The sequence below is a fragment of the Rhineura floridana genome, chromosome 1 (assembly GCF_030035675.1).
Source record: "Rhineura floridana isolate rRhiFlo1 chromosome 1, rRhiFlo1.hap2, whole genome shotgun sequence".
Lineage (NCBI taxonomy): Eukaryota > Metazoa > Chordata > Lepidosauria > Squamata > Rhineuridae > Rhineura > Rhineura floridana.
This window is the reverse complement of record NC_084480.1, coordinates 246860657-246876627: the sequence shown is the minus strand read 5'-3', so window position 1 is coordinate 246876627 and position 15971 is coordinate 246860657. Positions and strand designations below refer to the sequence as shown.

Below are 15971 nucleotides of genomic sequence, written 5' to 3'. Positions count from 1 at the left end.
GATATTTGAGGTTGCTTCGGAACCTGAATTGCTTGTTAGGGCCAAAAGAAGCTGAGTGGTATGGTGCTCAGTTGAAAAGAAGTGAGATTTAACCCTTCCATTGTAGCACTTTAGGCAGAATTGCACGACAAAGACACCTACTGGTTATTATAAACCAATTAGGCTCATAGGGAGACTAAACTGCAATGGAGTAATTTTTTTCAAGGTAAACGTCAAGATAATTGAGTGTATTATAGAATTTTGGGCTGTATTGTACTGTAAACTTGCAGATCTTAGTTATTTGCATGGAGATTATTACCTTATGACCAAATTGAAAGTTTTTGTGGTGGTGGATCTCTCCTCAGCTTTGTTTTTCCTTGCAACTTGTTGTACAAATGAGGAAGCTTAATCTGACCGTGACTCACAGCACCAGTTACATGACAATGCAGCCCACATAGTGAACCCATTGTAGGCTCTGAAAAATTAGTCTTAAGTAGTGAAAATGTGAGTTTATATCATCTGCTATGACGCTTGAGAAAGGAAAAACTGTAGAGGGGGGAAGGATTGTGTGTGTTTGTCTATCTTTAGCAAATAACTGCTAAAATAAATAAGTAAATACATAAAACAATCCAAATTAATTATTATTATTAAATTATTGGTTAAAGAAAAATTAGTATTAGCAGTTTGTGGGATTTGTACCAGGAGAGTGAGGGACAAAACTAAAATGAAACAAGAAGTACTGATATGGAAACACTAAGCACCTCTCCAAAGCCAAGCACCCCAAAACAAAAACATCCCTCAGTCAGTGATATTGAGAGACCCCCACTGAATAGTCACATCATATGTTCCAAAATTAATATTGAGCAGTACAAAAAATCATTTTCAAGGAGAAGGGCCATAGCTCAGTGGTAGAGCATCTGCTTTGCATGCAGAAGGTCCTAGGTTCAATCTCTGGCATCTTCAGATAGGGCTGGGAATGACCCCCCTCTGAAACCCCGGAGCGCTGTTGCCAGCCAGTGTTGACAATACTGAGCTAGGTGAACCAATGGTCTGACTTGGTATAAGGCAGCTTCCTATATTTCTAGCCAGTCTTTTAAGACATTCAGATCTGTAAGCACATTTATTGCTGAAAGTTGGCTGTCCCCAATATGATTTTACTTGTACTAGGAAAAAATAGGAGTGTGCCTCTTCTCCTTATTAGACTGGGGCATGGGAGGATTGGCCATGTCTGCTGTCCAGGGGGAGAGACTACATCCTCCAGGAGACACAGACTAGGGGAATTTACAATAATAAACCTCCCTTTCTCTGGTAACTGAGGTGGGATCACTTTTTGAAGAATGAGGGAAGGCAGGGTGATTTAAAAAAAAATGGGGCTTCAGTCTGTGAGGGATATGAGCAGTAGGCCTTACATAATGATGACATAAATTTGTGAATAGGGGAGGGATGCATTTGTTCAGTAGTGAGAAAAATATTCTGTGTATGCTTAAAGAAACTCTTTTCCTGTTTAAAAAGTATTTATTGTGGATTCACAGACTGATCTTGGGATAGCTGATTATTGCTGTACCTCAGTGTGTCCCAGCTCTAAAGCAGACTCTGTTTTCTAAATATTGTAAATGCAATACAGTGTAGATGATATACTATCTTGTACTCTAGCTTGCCTCACTGCTCTTGTAAGCAAGCAAATGGCTCAAGATGACACTTTGAGTTTGCACTTCCTGCTTGTTCATATCTGATTCTTGATTTTTGTGTTAGCCATACCAGTGGCAATGAGATGACGTAACTGGACTCTGTCCCTAGCTCCATCCTCTCATGTACAGGAACATACCTATTTCCATCTGTGAAATGTCAGAGAACATATGCGTTTCTGGTAACTTTAAACTGTGATGGACAGCTGGGAAAGTTCTCATACTTATACCTTTATATTATGCTTCTGAGGGCCAAACTACTTGTGATATTAATCAGGTTATGTGTCCCTGAGTGCAGGACTTTTCTTGCAGAAATAGTGAGCATGGGGACACTGAACTGGAACAGAACCCTGAGGTACATGGGCTTTGCAGGCATGGCGGGGGAGGGGGAAATCTGAATTAGGATTGCAGCATGGGGTGAGGCAATTTTGCTGCAGTGGAAGCTCCCCACACCCCATGCAAACTGCACAAACATAAACCATCCATGTGTTGTTCAGAAGTAAGAAATGCATACATTAAAGTACAACATTAAATATAGCTGATGTGGTCAGGGTCAGATTGTTTGGTGCTGGGTCATAAACTGATTAGGGCCCCTTTGTACCTAACCCAGCTTCTGCCATCCATACCTATTAACAAAAGTGTTGACATCAGACTGGCACCTATCCTTGATTCTTTCCTTTTATTAAAATAGCTTTATAGGTCATTTTAGGGGGGGAAAGGGAGTACAACTAACTATTAAGCCCCTTCCTGAGTGCAGCCATGTGACTTCTCTTGTGGGAAAAAACCCTATTCTTGTTGAACTGTATTGGTTCTTTAAATAACACCCTTATTGAGCATTTCATATTCTATTTTACAAAAGGAAGGAAAAATTAGAATTCTGAAAGAAATATGAGGTACTCATGTACATGTTTTCTCAGAATTTTGTGATTCAAATTACAGGGATATTAGACACCAACCAGGTCACTCAGGCTGCAGTCTTAAGCTAGGGAGCTACTGAACACAATGGGATTTATTTACACATAAATATGTTTAGAATTGTGCTGAGAGGGGAGGGCAGCGAAACTTCATTATCACTGTTTGTAGTCCAAGCCTAGATCTAATTTAGTTGTTGTACTAGTGGTTGTAGCTGCCACATGACGTCTTGTTGGGGAAACCTACACTGTTGAGATGTTTGATTCCTATTCCCTTATAGGTGTGCTGGACCTTATATCTGGGCCAGTACAACATATTTGCGGGGGCAGAGTAGTGGAGGTGCTTTGTGTGTGACCCAGTGCATCCATGTGGGAATGATTCATATGTTGCCTCAGGTGTATGGAAGTGTGTGGTGTTTTTGTTTTATGTGTGTTTTTACAACAGGCACCATACTGTACAGAATGTTGGAATTAGGGCTTTTAACATTTTTTTTTATGATCTTATTTTTTAAACTGAAATAAATTATAAAATAACTGAATATAACATCACTGCCTTTTTTTCTGGTGGGGCAACTGTGTTTATTAGTTTAATTGCTAGGCAGGACTTAACTAGCCCAGCATTATCTGGCCTAGAGATATGAGCTTCACTGTGGAGTAACAAAAAAGCTTTCTTCAGGTACGTCCATAGTAAAAGACAGAGAAAAGAAATGGTGGCACAGCTACTCAATGAGGATGGCAAAATGACATCAGATGACAAAGAAAAGGCAGAGGTGCTCAATTCCTATTTTGGCTCAGTCTTCTCCCCAAAAAAGGGTCTGTGACCCTCCTGGGAAACATGAAGTGGAAGGGGCACGATTGGAGCTTGAGACTGATAGACAAACGGGCAAGGAATACCTAATCACTTTGAACGAGTTATAGTGAATGCACCAGGGGTGCAGGAGACCTGACCTCCTCTCTGAGATATTGGACTGCCCTACAAATTTGTCAAAATTCACACACAATTTGGGTTGGTCTTTCACAGTCCAATCCACTTCCTGTGTAGCTTGGAAGAATTTGGTAACATATGCCTCTGAGCATATGGTGAGTGGTGGCAACACCTGCCATCTCCAAAGATGGAGTTACATTTTTGTATGTTTGTTGGTGTTCTTCTTACTTTGCTTCTTTTCTGTGTTACTACTGTTTTTACAGAGAGCACTGGGCAGAGGGGAAGCCCCTTTCCTTTCCAAAAGGAAAACATTGTGAACACTATCATTCTTTTCCAGGGTTTCCCCCACCTTTTAATTCTACAGCAGGCACATGTAGCCTCCCACCCAAATTTAAACCAAAGCTGTCCTTGGCCACATCCACACCAGACTGTTATTTCACTTTAGGCAGTCATGGCTTCTCCCAAAGAATCCTGGGAAGTGTAGTTAGTGAAGGGTGCTGAGAGTTGTTAGGAGATGCCCTGTTCCACTCACAGAGCTTCAATCAGAGCTGCTGACTGTTAAAGTGGAAAGAAGGCCAGGCCACAAAGGAAGAGTAGAGACAGGTATCACGGAATTGCAGGGATGGCGTCAGGAAGGCTAAAGCTGAGAATGAGCTGAGGTTAGCGAGAGATGCTAAAAGCAACAAAAAAAACTTTCTTCAGCTACGTCCATAGTAAAAGACAGAGAAAAGAAATGGTGGCACAGCTACTCAATGAGAATGACAAAATGATAACAGATGACAAAGAAACGGCAGAAGTCCTCAATTCCTACTTAGGCTCAGTCTTCTCCCTAAAAAAGGTCTATGACCCTCCTGGAAAACATGAAGTGGAAGGGGCACGATTGGAGCTTGAGAATGATAGACAAACGGTCAAGGAATACCTAATGACTTTGAACGAGTTCAAATTGGCAAGGCCTGATAAACTGCATCCTAGAGTATTGCAGAAACTGGCTGAAGAACCTCTGTCTATTATCTTTGTGAAATCATGGAGGACTGGTGAAGTGCCGGATGACTGGAGGAGAGCTAATGTTGTCCCTATCTTCAAAAAGGGCAAAAAGGAGGAACCGGGGAACTACAGACCAGTCAGCCTAACATCAATCCCTGGAAAAACTCTGGAGCAGATTATAAAACAGTCAATCTGTAAGCACCTTGAAAACAATGCAGTGATTAGTAGAAGGCAACATGGATTTATGAAGAACAAATCCTGCCAAACTAATCTTACCTCGTTTTTTGATCAGGTAACCTCCTTTGTGGACTGTGGGCATGCTGTGGACATAATATATCTCGACTTCAGCAAAGCTTTTGACAAAGTGCCCCATGATTCTGATTAGCAAGCTAGCTAAATGTGGGCTGGATGGAACAGCTGTCAGGTGGATATTACAGTTGGCTCCAGAATCGTACTCAAAGAGTGCTTATCAATGGTTCCTTCTCAAACTGGGTGGAAGTAACAAGTGGGGTACCACAAGGCTCAGTCCTGGGCCCAGTGCTCTTCAACATTTTTATTAACGGCTTGGATGAGGAGATACAGAGCATGCTTGTCAAATTTGCAGGTGATACAAAATTGGGGGGCACAGCTAATACCTTGGAAGACAGAAACAAAATTCAAAGGGACCTTGATAGGCTGGAGCATTGGGCTGCAAACAACAGAATGAAATTCAACAGGGATAAATGCAACGTTCTACACTTAGGAAAAAGAAACCAAATGCACAATTATAAGATGGGGGATACTTGGCTCAGCAATATGACATGTGAGAAGGATCTTGGAATTGTCATTGATCACAAGCTGAATATGAGCCAACAGTGCGATGTGGCTGCAAAAAAGGCAAATGCTATATTCAGCACTGGTTAGGCCTCATCTTGAGTACTGCATCCAGTTCTGGTCTCCGCACCTCAAGAAGGATGCAGACAAACTGGAACAGGTTCAGAGGAGGGCAACAAGGATGATCAGGGGGCTGGAAACCAAGCCCTATGAGGAGAGACTGAAAGAACTGGGCATGTTTAGCCTGGAGAAGAGAAGACTGAGGGGAGATATCATAGCACTCTTCAAGTACATGAAAGATTGCCACACAGAGGAGAGCCAGGATCTCTTCTCAGTCGTCCCAGAGTGCAGGAGACCGAATAATGGGCTTAAGTTGCAGGAAGCCAGATTTCAGCTGAAAGTCAGGAAAAACCTCCTAACTGTTAGAGCCCATATGACAATGGAACCAATTACCTAGAGAGGTAGTGGGCTCTCCCACACTGGAGGCATTCAAGAGGCAGCTGGACAGCCATCTGTCAGGAATACTTTGATTTGGATTCCTGCACTGAGCAGGGGGTTGGACTTGATAGTCTTATAGGCCCCTTCCAACTCTACTATTCTCTGAGTATTTGTCACGGAACTATGAGGAATAGGAGTGCTACAAAAAGCTTTGACTTCAAGTTGGTAGCAAATAACATTCTTCTGCCTTTTTACTCGGATATTGTGGTTATGTTGAAAGATAGGGGAAGATGCATTTTCCTGTATGTTAAGATCTTCAAAGCATGTTTACTCTGTATTAAGTCCCACTGTATTCAAAAGAGCTTATAATGCAAACCTAGCCATGGATCCTAATCCTATAGTGCAATTCCTAACCTCAGAATTCTAAGTCCTATTGAATTCAGTAGGGCTTACTTTCACGGATGGGAGTTAGAATTGTAGCATTGCTTCTTAGTAAATCCGCTGTTTATACAGAACATAAACAGTTTCCTTTTAGGCTGCAGTCCTGTAGAAATACCGTGTGTCTTCATGGAAGCGAGAAGAGTTCTTTTTATAGAAAACAGGGTGCGTCAATATTGCTTGCTCTAGTCACACCTCCCACTCTTTAGGACCAGGCAGAAACTTCAGTCAGTACTTGGTTAACGAGTTGGCAGCTTCAGCAAATATTTGGCTATCCTTGTACAGTACTTGCATCCGGCGGCTGCTTTTCCTCTTGAACGGGCGGGGGGGGGGCGGGTTCAATTTGAGATCAAACATCCCTCTCCGACTGCGGCGTATGTCTTTGCCAACTCCAGGAGGAGCGGGGACCGAGTGGGGGCGCCCGAATTTGACTCTCAAAGAGAGTCTCTCAAAGGAGCAGCGCGTCGGGGTCAGGGGCTTCCTTTTTTTCTTTTTTTGCTTGCAACTTGCAGGCGTCCGTGCAGGGCAAGCGCTGGCATCCTAATTATATTGGATCTATGCCTGCTTGCACCTCCACCATCACTCCTGTTGTTGGTGGCTTGGGGGGGGGGAGAAACCGGGCCGGGACACTGCTTGTCTCCTGAAATCCCTCCCTGCTCCGGAGCTGCGAGTCTGCGGCTGGCCTGAGGGACCGCTTGGCTCTCGCGATAAGCCCTGCAGAGGTGTTGGTGCAGTAGCAATAGCGGCGGCGATTTGGAGCGGACTAGGAAAACGGGAAGCAGCAGTAGCCGCCGCCGAGACCTTGCAGGGCTGTGCCCGAGGTCAGCAATGTCCTGACAGAGTTGGGAGGAGAGGACGCTGACCGCGCAGCTTTGAAGTGTGAGGCGACGGTTGCCGGCAGCGGCTTGGCTTTGTGGGTTGTGTGTGTGTCAAGGCGGAGAGCACACATCACTAACTAGAACGGTAGGTCTGTCTGGGCATGCAGGGCTTGCTGTGTTGTGTGTGTTCCTGTGGTGTTAAGTATCAGCGGGGAAACCAGTTGGAGAGGAAGAGATGGAAGGTGAAAGTATAGGAGGCAGACTTCTGGATTTTGGCACAACTGGAAGGACCTAGTGCGAGGCTTTGAAATTCTATTAGCCTAAACACCTGTTCCAGCTATCTCCTAACCTGCTAGCTTGTGCTAAAACGACATGTTCGTGGTTTCTTAAATTGCCTTTGGTTGCTGAGACTAAAAAGCTGAGTAGCTTTCTTCTGGAGTTCGTTTTGACATTGGAATGCATCTCTCTGCACTGGGACAACGAGCTTTTAAAACAATTATCTGTGTTAAATCTTAAGTCAATTCTGAGTGTAGTGGGGGCTATTTTTAAAAACATTTAGTAATCTGATGCGAGGTAAGCTTCGGTAAAGGCTACAAGTAAAACCATAGCGCTTGTGGTATTGCTTCACTGACAGCATTACTTTTAGATTCATAGAAGCTTATGTATGTAAATCTTTATGGAACACTTTTTAAAGGGAAGTTCAGTATTGACATTGATTCCCCACCCCCGCCCAGTGATATCACAATAGCGGTGCATAAATACAGGTAAACATGGTGTCAGAGGTGTTTGTTCTGTAGAAAAAATGAAGGATATACACTAGCTTTAAAAATGCAGTATATGCAGAATTTACAACAGAACACTTAGATACTTGAAGGTATGAAATGAGGATACTAAAACCAGCCATTTGACTTTCAGTCTGAGCGGACTTAAATAGTAATCTGATAAAGTGCTGTCCTCTTGAAAGTTAAGCCCAATTGATTTTCAGGGTTTTTGTAAATGTATTTAGAATTGGAGCCACATTTTTCATAACGTGAGTCTTTTTATGCCTATGTGAAAATAACTGCTTTATATCACCAACTGCCTTATTTTGTTGTTATGTGCCTTCAAGTCATGGCTTCTGCAAGGGAAAGTCCTGTCTCAGTAACCTATTAGAATTCTTTGAGAGTGTCAACAAGCATATAGATAGAGGTGATCCAGTGGACATAGTGTACTTAGACTTTCAAAAAGCGTTTGACAAGGTACCTCACCAAAGACTTCTGAGGAAGCTTAGCAGTCATGGAATAAGAGGAGACGTCCTCTTGTGGATAAGGAATTGGTTAAGAAGCAGAAAGCAGAGAGTAGGAATAAACGGACAGTTCTCCCAATGGAGGGCTGTAGAAAGTGGAGTCCCTCAAGGATCGGTATTGGGACCTGTACTTTTCAACTTGTTCATTAATGACCTAGAATTAGGAGTGAGCAGTGAAGTGGCCAAGTTTGCTGACGACACTAAATTGTTCAGGGTTGTTAAAACAAGAAGGGATTGTGAAGAGCTCCAAAAAGATCTCTCCAAACTGAGTGAATGGGCGGAAAAATGGCAAATGCAATTCAATATAAACAAGTGTAAAATTATGCATATTGGAGCAAACAATCTTAATTTCACATATACGCTCATGGGGTCTGAACTGGCGGTGACCGACTAGGAGAGAGACCTCGGGGTTGTAGTGGACAGCACGATGAAAATGTCGACCCAGTGTGCGGCAGCTGTGAAAAAGGCAAATTCCATGCTAGCGATAATTAGGAAAGGTATTGAAAATAAAACAGCCGATATGATAATGCTGTTGTATAAATCTATGGTGCGGCCGCATTTGGAATACTGTGTACAGTTCTGGTCGCCTCATCTCAAAAAGGATATTCTAGAGTTGGAAAAGGTTCAGAAGAGGGCAACCAGAATGATCAAGGGGATGGAGCGACTCCCTTACGAGGAAAGGTTGCAGCATTTGGGGCTTTTTAGTTTAGAGAAAAGGCGGGTCAGAGGAGACATGATAGAAGTGTATAAAATTATGCATGGCATTGAGAAAGTGGATAGAGAAAAGTTCTTCTCCCTCTCTCATAATACTAGAACTTGTGGACATTCAAAGAAGCTGAATGTTGGAAGATTCAGGACAGACAAAAGGAAGTACTTCTTTACTCAGCGCATAGTTAAACTATGGAATTTGCTCCCACAAGATGCAGTAATGGCCACCAGCTTGGACGGCTTTCAAAGAAGATTAGACAAATTCATGGAGGACAGGGCTATCAATGGCTACTAGCCATGATGGCTGTGCTCTGCCACCCTAGTCAGAGGCAGCATGCTTCTGAAAACCAGTTGCCGGAAGCCTCAGGAGGGGAGAGTGTTCTTGCACTCAGGTCCTGCTTGTGGGCATCCCCCAGGCACCTGGTTGGCCACTGTGAGAACAGGATGCTGGACTAGATGGGCCACTGGCCTGATCCAGCAGGCTCTTCTTATGTTCTTATGTTCTTAAGTCGATTACGACTTACGGCGACCCTATAAATCGGTGACCTCCAAGAGCATCTGTCATGAACTACCCTGTTCAGATCTTGTAAGTTCAGGTCTGGCTTCCTTTATGGAATCAATCTATCTCTTGTTTGGCCTTCCTCTTTTTTCACTCCTTTCTGTTTTCCCCAGCATTATTATCTTTTCTAGTGAATCATGTCTTCTCATTATGTGTCCAAAGTATGGGGGGGAAATTAAAAGGGAGTTGAAGTAATGGCTGGGTGACTTTATTATTTGCTGCAGTGCTTCTACTTAATCCACAGTTTTGTGGCAACCACTTTTAGTACTTGTATTGCATTCTTTTGATTACACTACCTACTGAACCATTTTTGAGAGGATTGGTTTACTGGTGGCTATTTCCATGTTAGTTAAGTAGAGCTTCCAAGTTCTGAGGCAGCCTCCCTCTGAGTATCAGTTGCTGGAGAGCAAACAGCAGGGAAGGGCTGTTGACTTCAGAATAGTGGCTGGTTGCCGGATCTGGTTGTTGGAAACTTGGTGCTAGATTAAATGGACCTTTGGTCTGATGTTGCAGGACTCTTCTTATGTTCCTGGGAGACTACTGTCTCATACCCACTTCACCTATGGTGAATTTCTTGCATGGGTTTCACTTCAGAGTAGGTAATGATGACATCACCACACAGTAGAGGTGGGTTGTGGTCTAGCCTGGTGCTGAGAAGCAGTGGCCAAAAGTTACTGTAGCAGTGGCCACCATTTTCATTTCCTGAAGAAGCAAAACCTGAAGGCATTCTGGGGAAATGGGTGGGAGGGTGACTTCAGCCTTGTTCAGTGCTTCTCTTCACAATACCAGACCAGCCTGAGTGCTGTACCCTAAATATATTTTAATTCCTTTTTTTTAAGGAAAAGTGGCATCAGCAAACTGGCATTAGCTATAGTAGACCCTGTGGTTTTTAGCTGTTGCCCCAACATGCCCTGGTGCTGATGCCAGATCTAAACACCCCTCAATCCTCACTCCGAACTGTAACCAAGCTTAAGAATGCATAACTAGATTTGTTCCCATTCATCTCTTGCTATCTTCTCTTCCGTGTTCCTACTTAGATTATAAGCTCCTTGAGGACAGGGACATCTCTCTCTCTCTCTCTCTCTCTCTCTCTCTCTCTCTCTCTCTCTCTTCCCCCCCTTTTATGAAATACTGTAAAGCACAGGGTAGCAAAATTCTGTATAAAGATGAACTTGCACCAATGGCACCAAACCTCAATTCTCCTTTTTAATTTTTTAAAAATGTTTTTTACAGTTATGTTACCCCATCCTTCTAAAACAGAAGGTTGATGAAAGCACACTGAAAGGTCCCACAAGAAGCTTTAAGAGTTCATACAGGGAAATCTCAAGTGCAGCTACAAATTTCTAGTTTAACTCCTCTGGATTATAGACTGTTCAAAAAAAGATTCCGAAGGAAAGCAGGCAATGCAGCAATCCCTAGCTTGTTTATCATCCCAAATTTATTGTGCCCCCTAGGGGATTTTATTCCAGCTGTAAATAAAATGAGCATTGTGTGGTGCGCGGATGTCTCTTCGTGACACTTGGCACACTCCCTGGAAGATGTGGGAGTATATAATCCTTGCTTATGTGTAAAGGGCTGGCCCTAAACCAAATGGCACCCAAGGCGAGGAACATCATTGGTGCCTCCCACAACTTTGCTCAGTTTTTGAATACCTTATTTTTACTGTATTTGTAGTCCATTTCACTGTATTTATGCATAACGTGCATGCACAATTTGTTCTTGTTAGACAAGATGATAAATTTGCACATATAGATCTAATCACAATCTCACACACACACTGTTTATTGTATGGGACTGTTGAAAAATGTCCTACAAATAAAAAAAAATCTGTTAGTACAATACCACCCATTCAGGACAGTGTTCCTAGCTTTGCAAATGAAGATGTACTAATTGTTTCAGCTGCTGAGTAGATAGCCTGGTGCCCATGTGGTCACCTGCCTATAAATCTAGCCCTGAATGAGTACTGGGCTTCATATTACCTCTGTTAATGAATTATCCATAAACATGCCAGTGCAATCTCCAGAATAAGATTCCAGCTCACCTTTCCTTGCTGTCTGACAAGAGGGAATAGGATGCGTAAAACACTGCTTTAAAACATTTCATTTGCTTTGCAGATCCTGAAGCTATTTTCACTGCTATAATTGACCTTACCTCTTCTTGGTGATACTGAGATGTGTTCATACATAACTCTTTTCAAAGTGTCTTTCAGTTACTCCTGCACTTCATGCCATGTACAAACATGAAACTGCTTTGTGCTGTCTTACTATTAGCCCAAGTAGTTTAGTATTGTCTACTCTGACTGGCAGCAGCTCTCCAGTCTTTCCAGTTAATGTGTGTTTTATTCCTGCTTCTTGAGATCCTTTAAATTGATCTTTAAGACCTCCTATCAAGAGCATACTCAGGATCATGAGGTACATCCAAATTCATGAGCTGATAATAAGTTAAAAAGTGCAGAGTGCAAATCATAATGTAACAGTGCAATTTGTTCAAATTTGTTACTACTTGACAAAGAAATCTGAACACTTTTTTAACTCTTCCGAGTTACATTGTAATTCTTAATTCTTGTTTTGGATGTATTATAGATACCTTATTTGCATGAAACAATATCTTATATCACCTTTTACCAAAGTCTGCACCAAGGGCTAGTTCACACAAACAAGAAGTGCTTATTTTCTCTGCACAGCGAGTTGTGGACCCAAGTATTCGACCATGTGGGAAAATAAGTCTCTGTCCTTGCTTTGAATGGACCCTAAATGACAGGATTGAAATTGTCTGCATGTGAATGTGAATATTTCCTACTTGGACTTTGTGGAATATGTTAGTTGGGTATAAACAGGAGCTGATTTTGAACATTACTACAGGTGAGGACAGCAGAACTACCTATCATTTCAACATTAAGATGATTCAAGGATTGTGAATGAGCACTACTTACATGCTCCCTCTTCATTATTTCCTGTTTAATCAAATCACATTGTGCTGTTTTTTTCTGTACTAGCAAACTATGGTTTGAGCGATTCTCTCCAGACTAGGATCAGTCCTGGCTTGTGAGCCTGATTTCATAGAATCATAGAATAGTAGAGTTGGAAGGGGCCTACAAGGCCATTGAGTCCAACCCCCTGCTCAATGCAGGAATCCAAATCAAAGCATTCCCGACAGATGGCTGTCCAGCTGCCTCTTGAATGCCTCCAGTGTGGGAGAGCCCACTACCTCTCTAGGTAATTGGTTCCATTGTCATATGGCTCTAACAGTTAGGAGGTTTTGTGTGAGATATAGTGGTATCGGTGGTGAAAGCTACATCGGCATAAGCTACAAGGAATTTAATGATAACAACTTTGACTGCCCTTAAAGTCTCACTGTTAAATAGAAAACTAATTTTAAGGGTTAATCCATTTAAATGACTCTTTTATGACTAATCTGTCATACAAGAAGTTTAGGGTGGAACACAATATTAAATTAGACATTCCCTCTTAGTTTCAGCCTTATATTTAAAGCTCTAACTTAATGGGTAACATTTCATATTGAGTTCCATCAGTATTACACATCTGCCCCCACAAAATATAGAACTACAAATAAATCAGATTTACAGCTGCTCAGATTTGGCTTATATGATGGGCACAATCCTGTCATTCCACTCACACAGCTGTTCTTTCAATGTATCAGGGATAGAATGAATTAGTTACTGCCAGCTTTCTTTAATGCACTAATGGACTGGGCCTGGTGGGCCTCTCCTGTACAACAACCTTCCGAGGAAGGTACACAAAGAAGGTCCTGCTTCTAAAACATGCATGTTTGAATCTGCAGAGCCTTCTCTGTAGTGGCATTTCATTTATGGAACTCCTCTTGGAGTTGCATAGAGTACCTTTGTTAGTGTAGTTTCAGTGCTGTCCTAAGACCCATCTTTTCACCCAGGCCTCAGGGTAAATTAGATTGGGTGGTGAGGCCAGCTATAATTGACATACAGCGTTGCTGCAGAATGACAGTGGATTCATGGTATGGTTTTTAAAACTAGTTTTATTATTCTCCTAAGATTTATTTTTGTCCTAATGTGAATACTGTAAATCACCCTGGAACCCTAATGAAGGGCAGTATAGAAATATAACAGATAAATAAATGTAAATTACTTTGAAGCAAAGTCATCCATATAGGTATTAGAACACTGATTCACTGGAATGTGTTCTGAGGTATCCTAGGCCAGTCATTTAGGGATTTAAAAGTCAGTACCAATGTAAAAGTCAGTACCAAATGAGCTTCCAGTCAGGGGAGCTCAATAATAATGGCATAATATACTTCTGATTGCCAGTAGTTAAACAGGTGCATTCAGGACTAACTGAAGTTCATAGAATCATAGAGTTGTAAGATAACTCAAAGGTCATCTAGTCTAACCCCCTATCGATGAAGGAAACTGATTATTAAAGCATACCTGACAAGTGACTATACTATATACTCTATATTTAAGCTATATTTAATGATAACTGTCTGTAGAGTACATTACATTATCCCAGCTAGAAAGGGTGTCTAAGGCCCTACTGCATAGAGGAAGGTACAGTATTGGACAGAAATATTTGCTGAAGCTGCAGGAATGGTACCAGGTCCAGGAAAACTCCCAGAACTGTAACTCAAATCCTTAAATGAGACTGTGCGGTAATGTAAAACTGGCAAACCATTTACTCCTAGGGTCAAGATTCTCCACACAGGTTTGCTCATCTATAGCTAGTAAAAACTGTTTTCAAGTGACCCAGCATGGAAACTTTTGTAAACTGGAAGATAGTTTTTTTCCCCTTTCTGGTTTCTTATTTGCCAAATGTCTCTGCTAAATTTAGGCATATATTAAATACTTTTTGAGAGTTAGTAGCTATGAAATCTCATGCCAAAATAAGTGTTAAGTCTTTAAGGTGCTAAAGGGCAATTTGTCATGTTTTAGCTCACAACTGTTGTTAACTCAAGCTCACACTAGCAATTTTATGAACTATACAAAGTTTGCATTAGTTGATAAATAGTAAACTTAACATTGCCTTTCATAATGCGTTCAGTTTTATTTGCCAATTCTGGCTTAGACAAATCCTTTTCTTAAGCTTTTCTATTCTGTAATACATCAAATGGTGAGACAAAACCACATGGTAAGTGTAGAACTTGCCTGGTGTTTTTAATCTACTTCTAAGAGCTTGTTGACATGGTTTAGTTTTCAAACTGGAACCTATTCTTGAAATAGCTTTGAGTTTCACGTTCTTGGGAAATATGAGATTTTATTCATACATGTTTCTACTTATAGGTGAGGAATCTGAAACTAGAACATGAGCAAGAGAAAAGCAAGATCTTATCTGAAGCTCTGGAAACACTAGCCACTGAACATCATGAATTGGAGCAGTCGCTAGTCAAAGGGTCACCACCTCTGAGCATCCTTAGTGAGGAACAGTTCTATGATGCTGTTTCAGGTAAGTGTGTGACACAGAAAACTATATCAATGTCAAAGTGTAACTTTCTTTTCTTTAAAAGACCAGGGTCCAGGACTATGCGTGTGTCTATGTATATATATACATACACATACAAACACAGAATAATGTGTTTCAGAGTAATGAGCACAAAACGGGGGGGGGGACGACCCTGCCCCAAATAGTTGGCAGTATCAATTGTGACTCTGTCTGGGAAGAATATGTCAAAGGTTAAAAGCAGCTGAGTGCAAACAAGTATAATTGGTGTTGGAGCAATGAATTCTTTATACCATAAAGAGTAGGCATATAAATCTTGGCATATATACAACACAGCTTAATTCTTACAAGAGCCATGGCTATTCCTGGTCTTGCTGCTTCATTGCAATCTATTCCTTGCCTTCCCAGACAAGGACAAGGTAATGAAAAAGAATTTTAGATTGTGATTCAAAAAGGATTTATTTATTTATTTATTAAGTTTATATCCCGCCCTTCCTCCCAGAAGAAGCCCAGGGCAGCAAATAAAACACTAAAAACACTCTAAAACATCTTAAAAACCTCTTTAAAACATATTAAAACAAAAACAAAACATATTTTTTAAAAAAGCTTTAAAGACATCTTTAAAAGCAATTCCAACACAGACTGGGATAAGGTGTCTAATTAAAAGGCTTGTTGAAAGAGAAAGGTAAAATGTGGTTGGTGCAGGCTTAGAAGAAATAACACCTCGAATACCCACATTTAATGTATAAAACCAGATTAAAACATAGCACACACAATTTCTAGTCTGTGTCACCAAAATGTGTTAGATTAAGTTGAATTGTACTATTACATTGGGTGTAAGGATAAATGCACTGTAATAAACTAGGTGTTTAAATACATTGCTGCTTCTGAAACCAGCTGGGTAGGAGTTCAGAGATTTTAGAATGGACAAGTAGGTAGTTGTCTTGACTATGTCTAATGTGTCTGCAGCAGCAAACAAGAACTAGACATCTTGGTTTGATT

The 15971-nt window shown here is 41.4% G+C and overlaps 1 protein-coding gene across 9 annotated transcripts in view; it reads left to right on the top strand.

The window, feature by feature from the left end:
• Nucleotides 1-15971, top strand: part of OSBPL1A (oxysterol binding protein like 1A) — a 103250-nt gene that overhangs the window by 41184 nt on the left and 46095 nt on the right. For all 9 annotated transcript variants that reach the window (XM_061597198.1, XM_061597181.1, XM_061597190.1 and 6 more), the window contains exon 16: nt 14813-14975. In XM_061597198.1, the coding sequence (XP_061453182.1) occupies nt 14813-14975 (163 nt within the window). The remainder of the gene's footprint in view (nt 1-14812; nt 14976-15971) is intronic.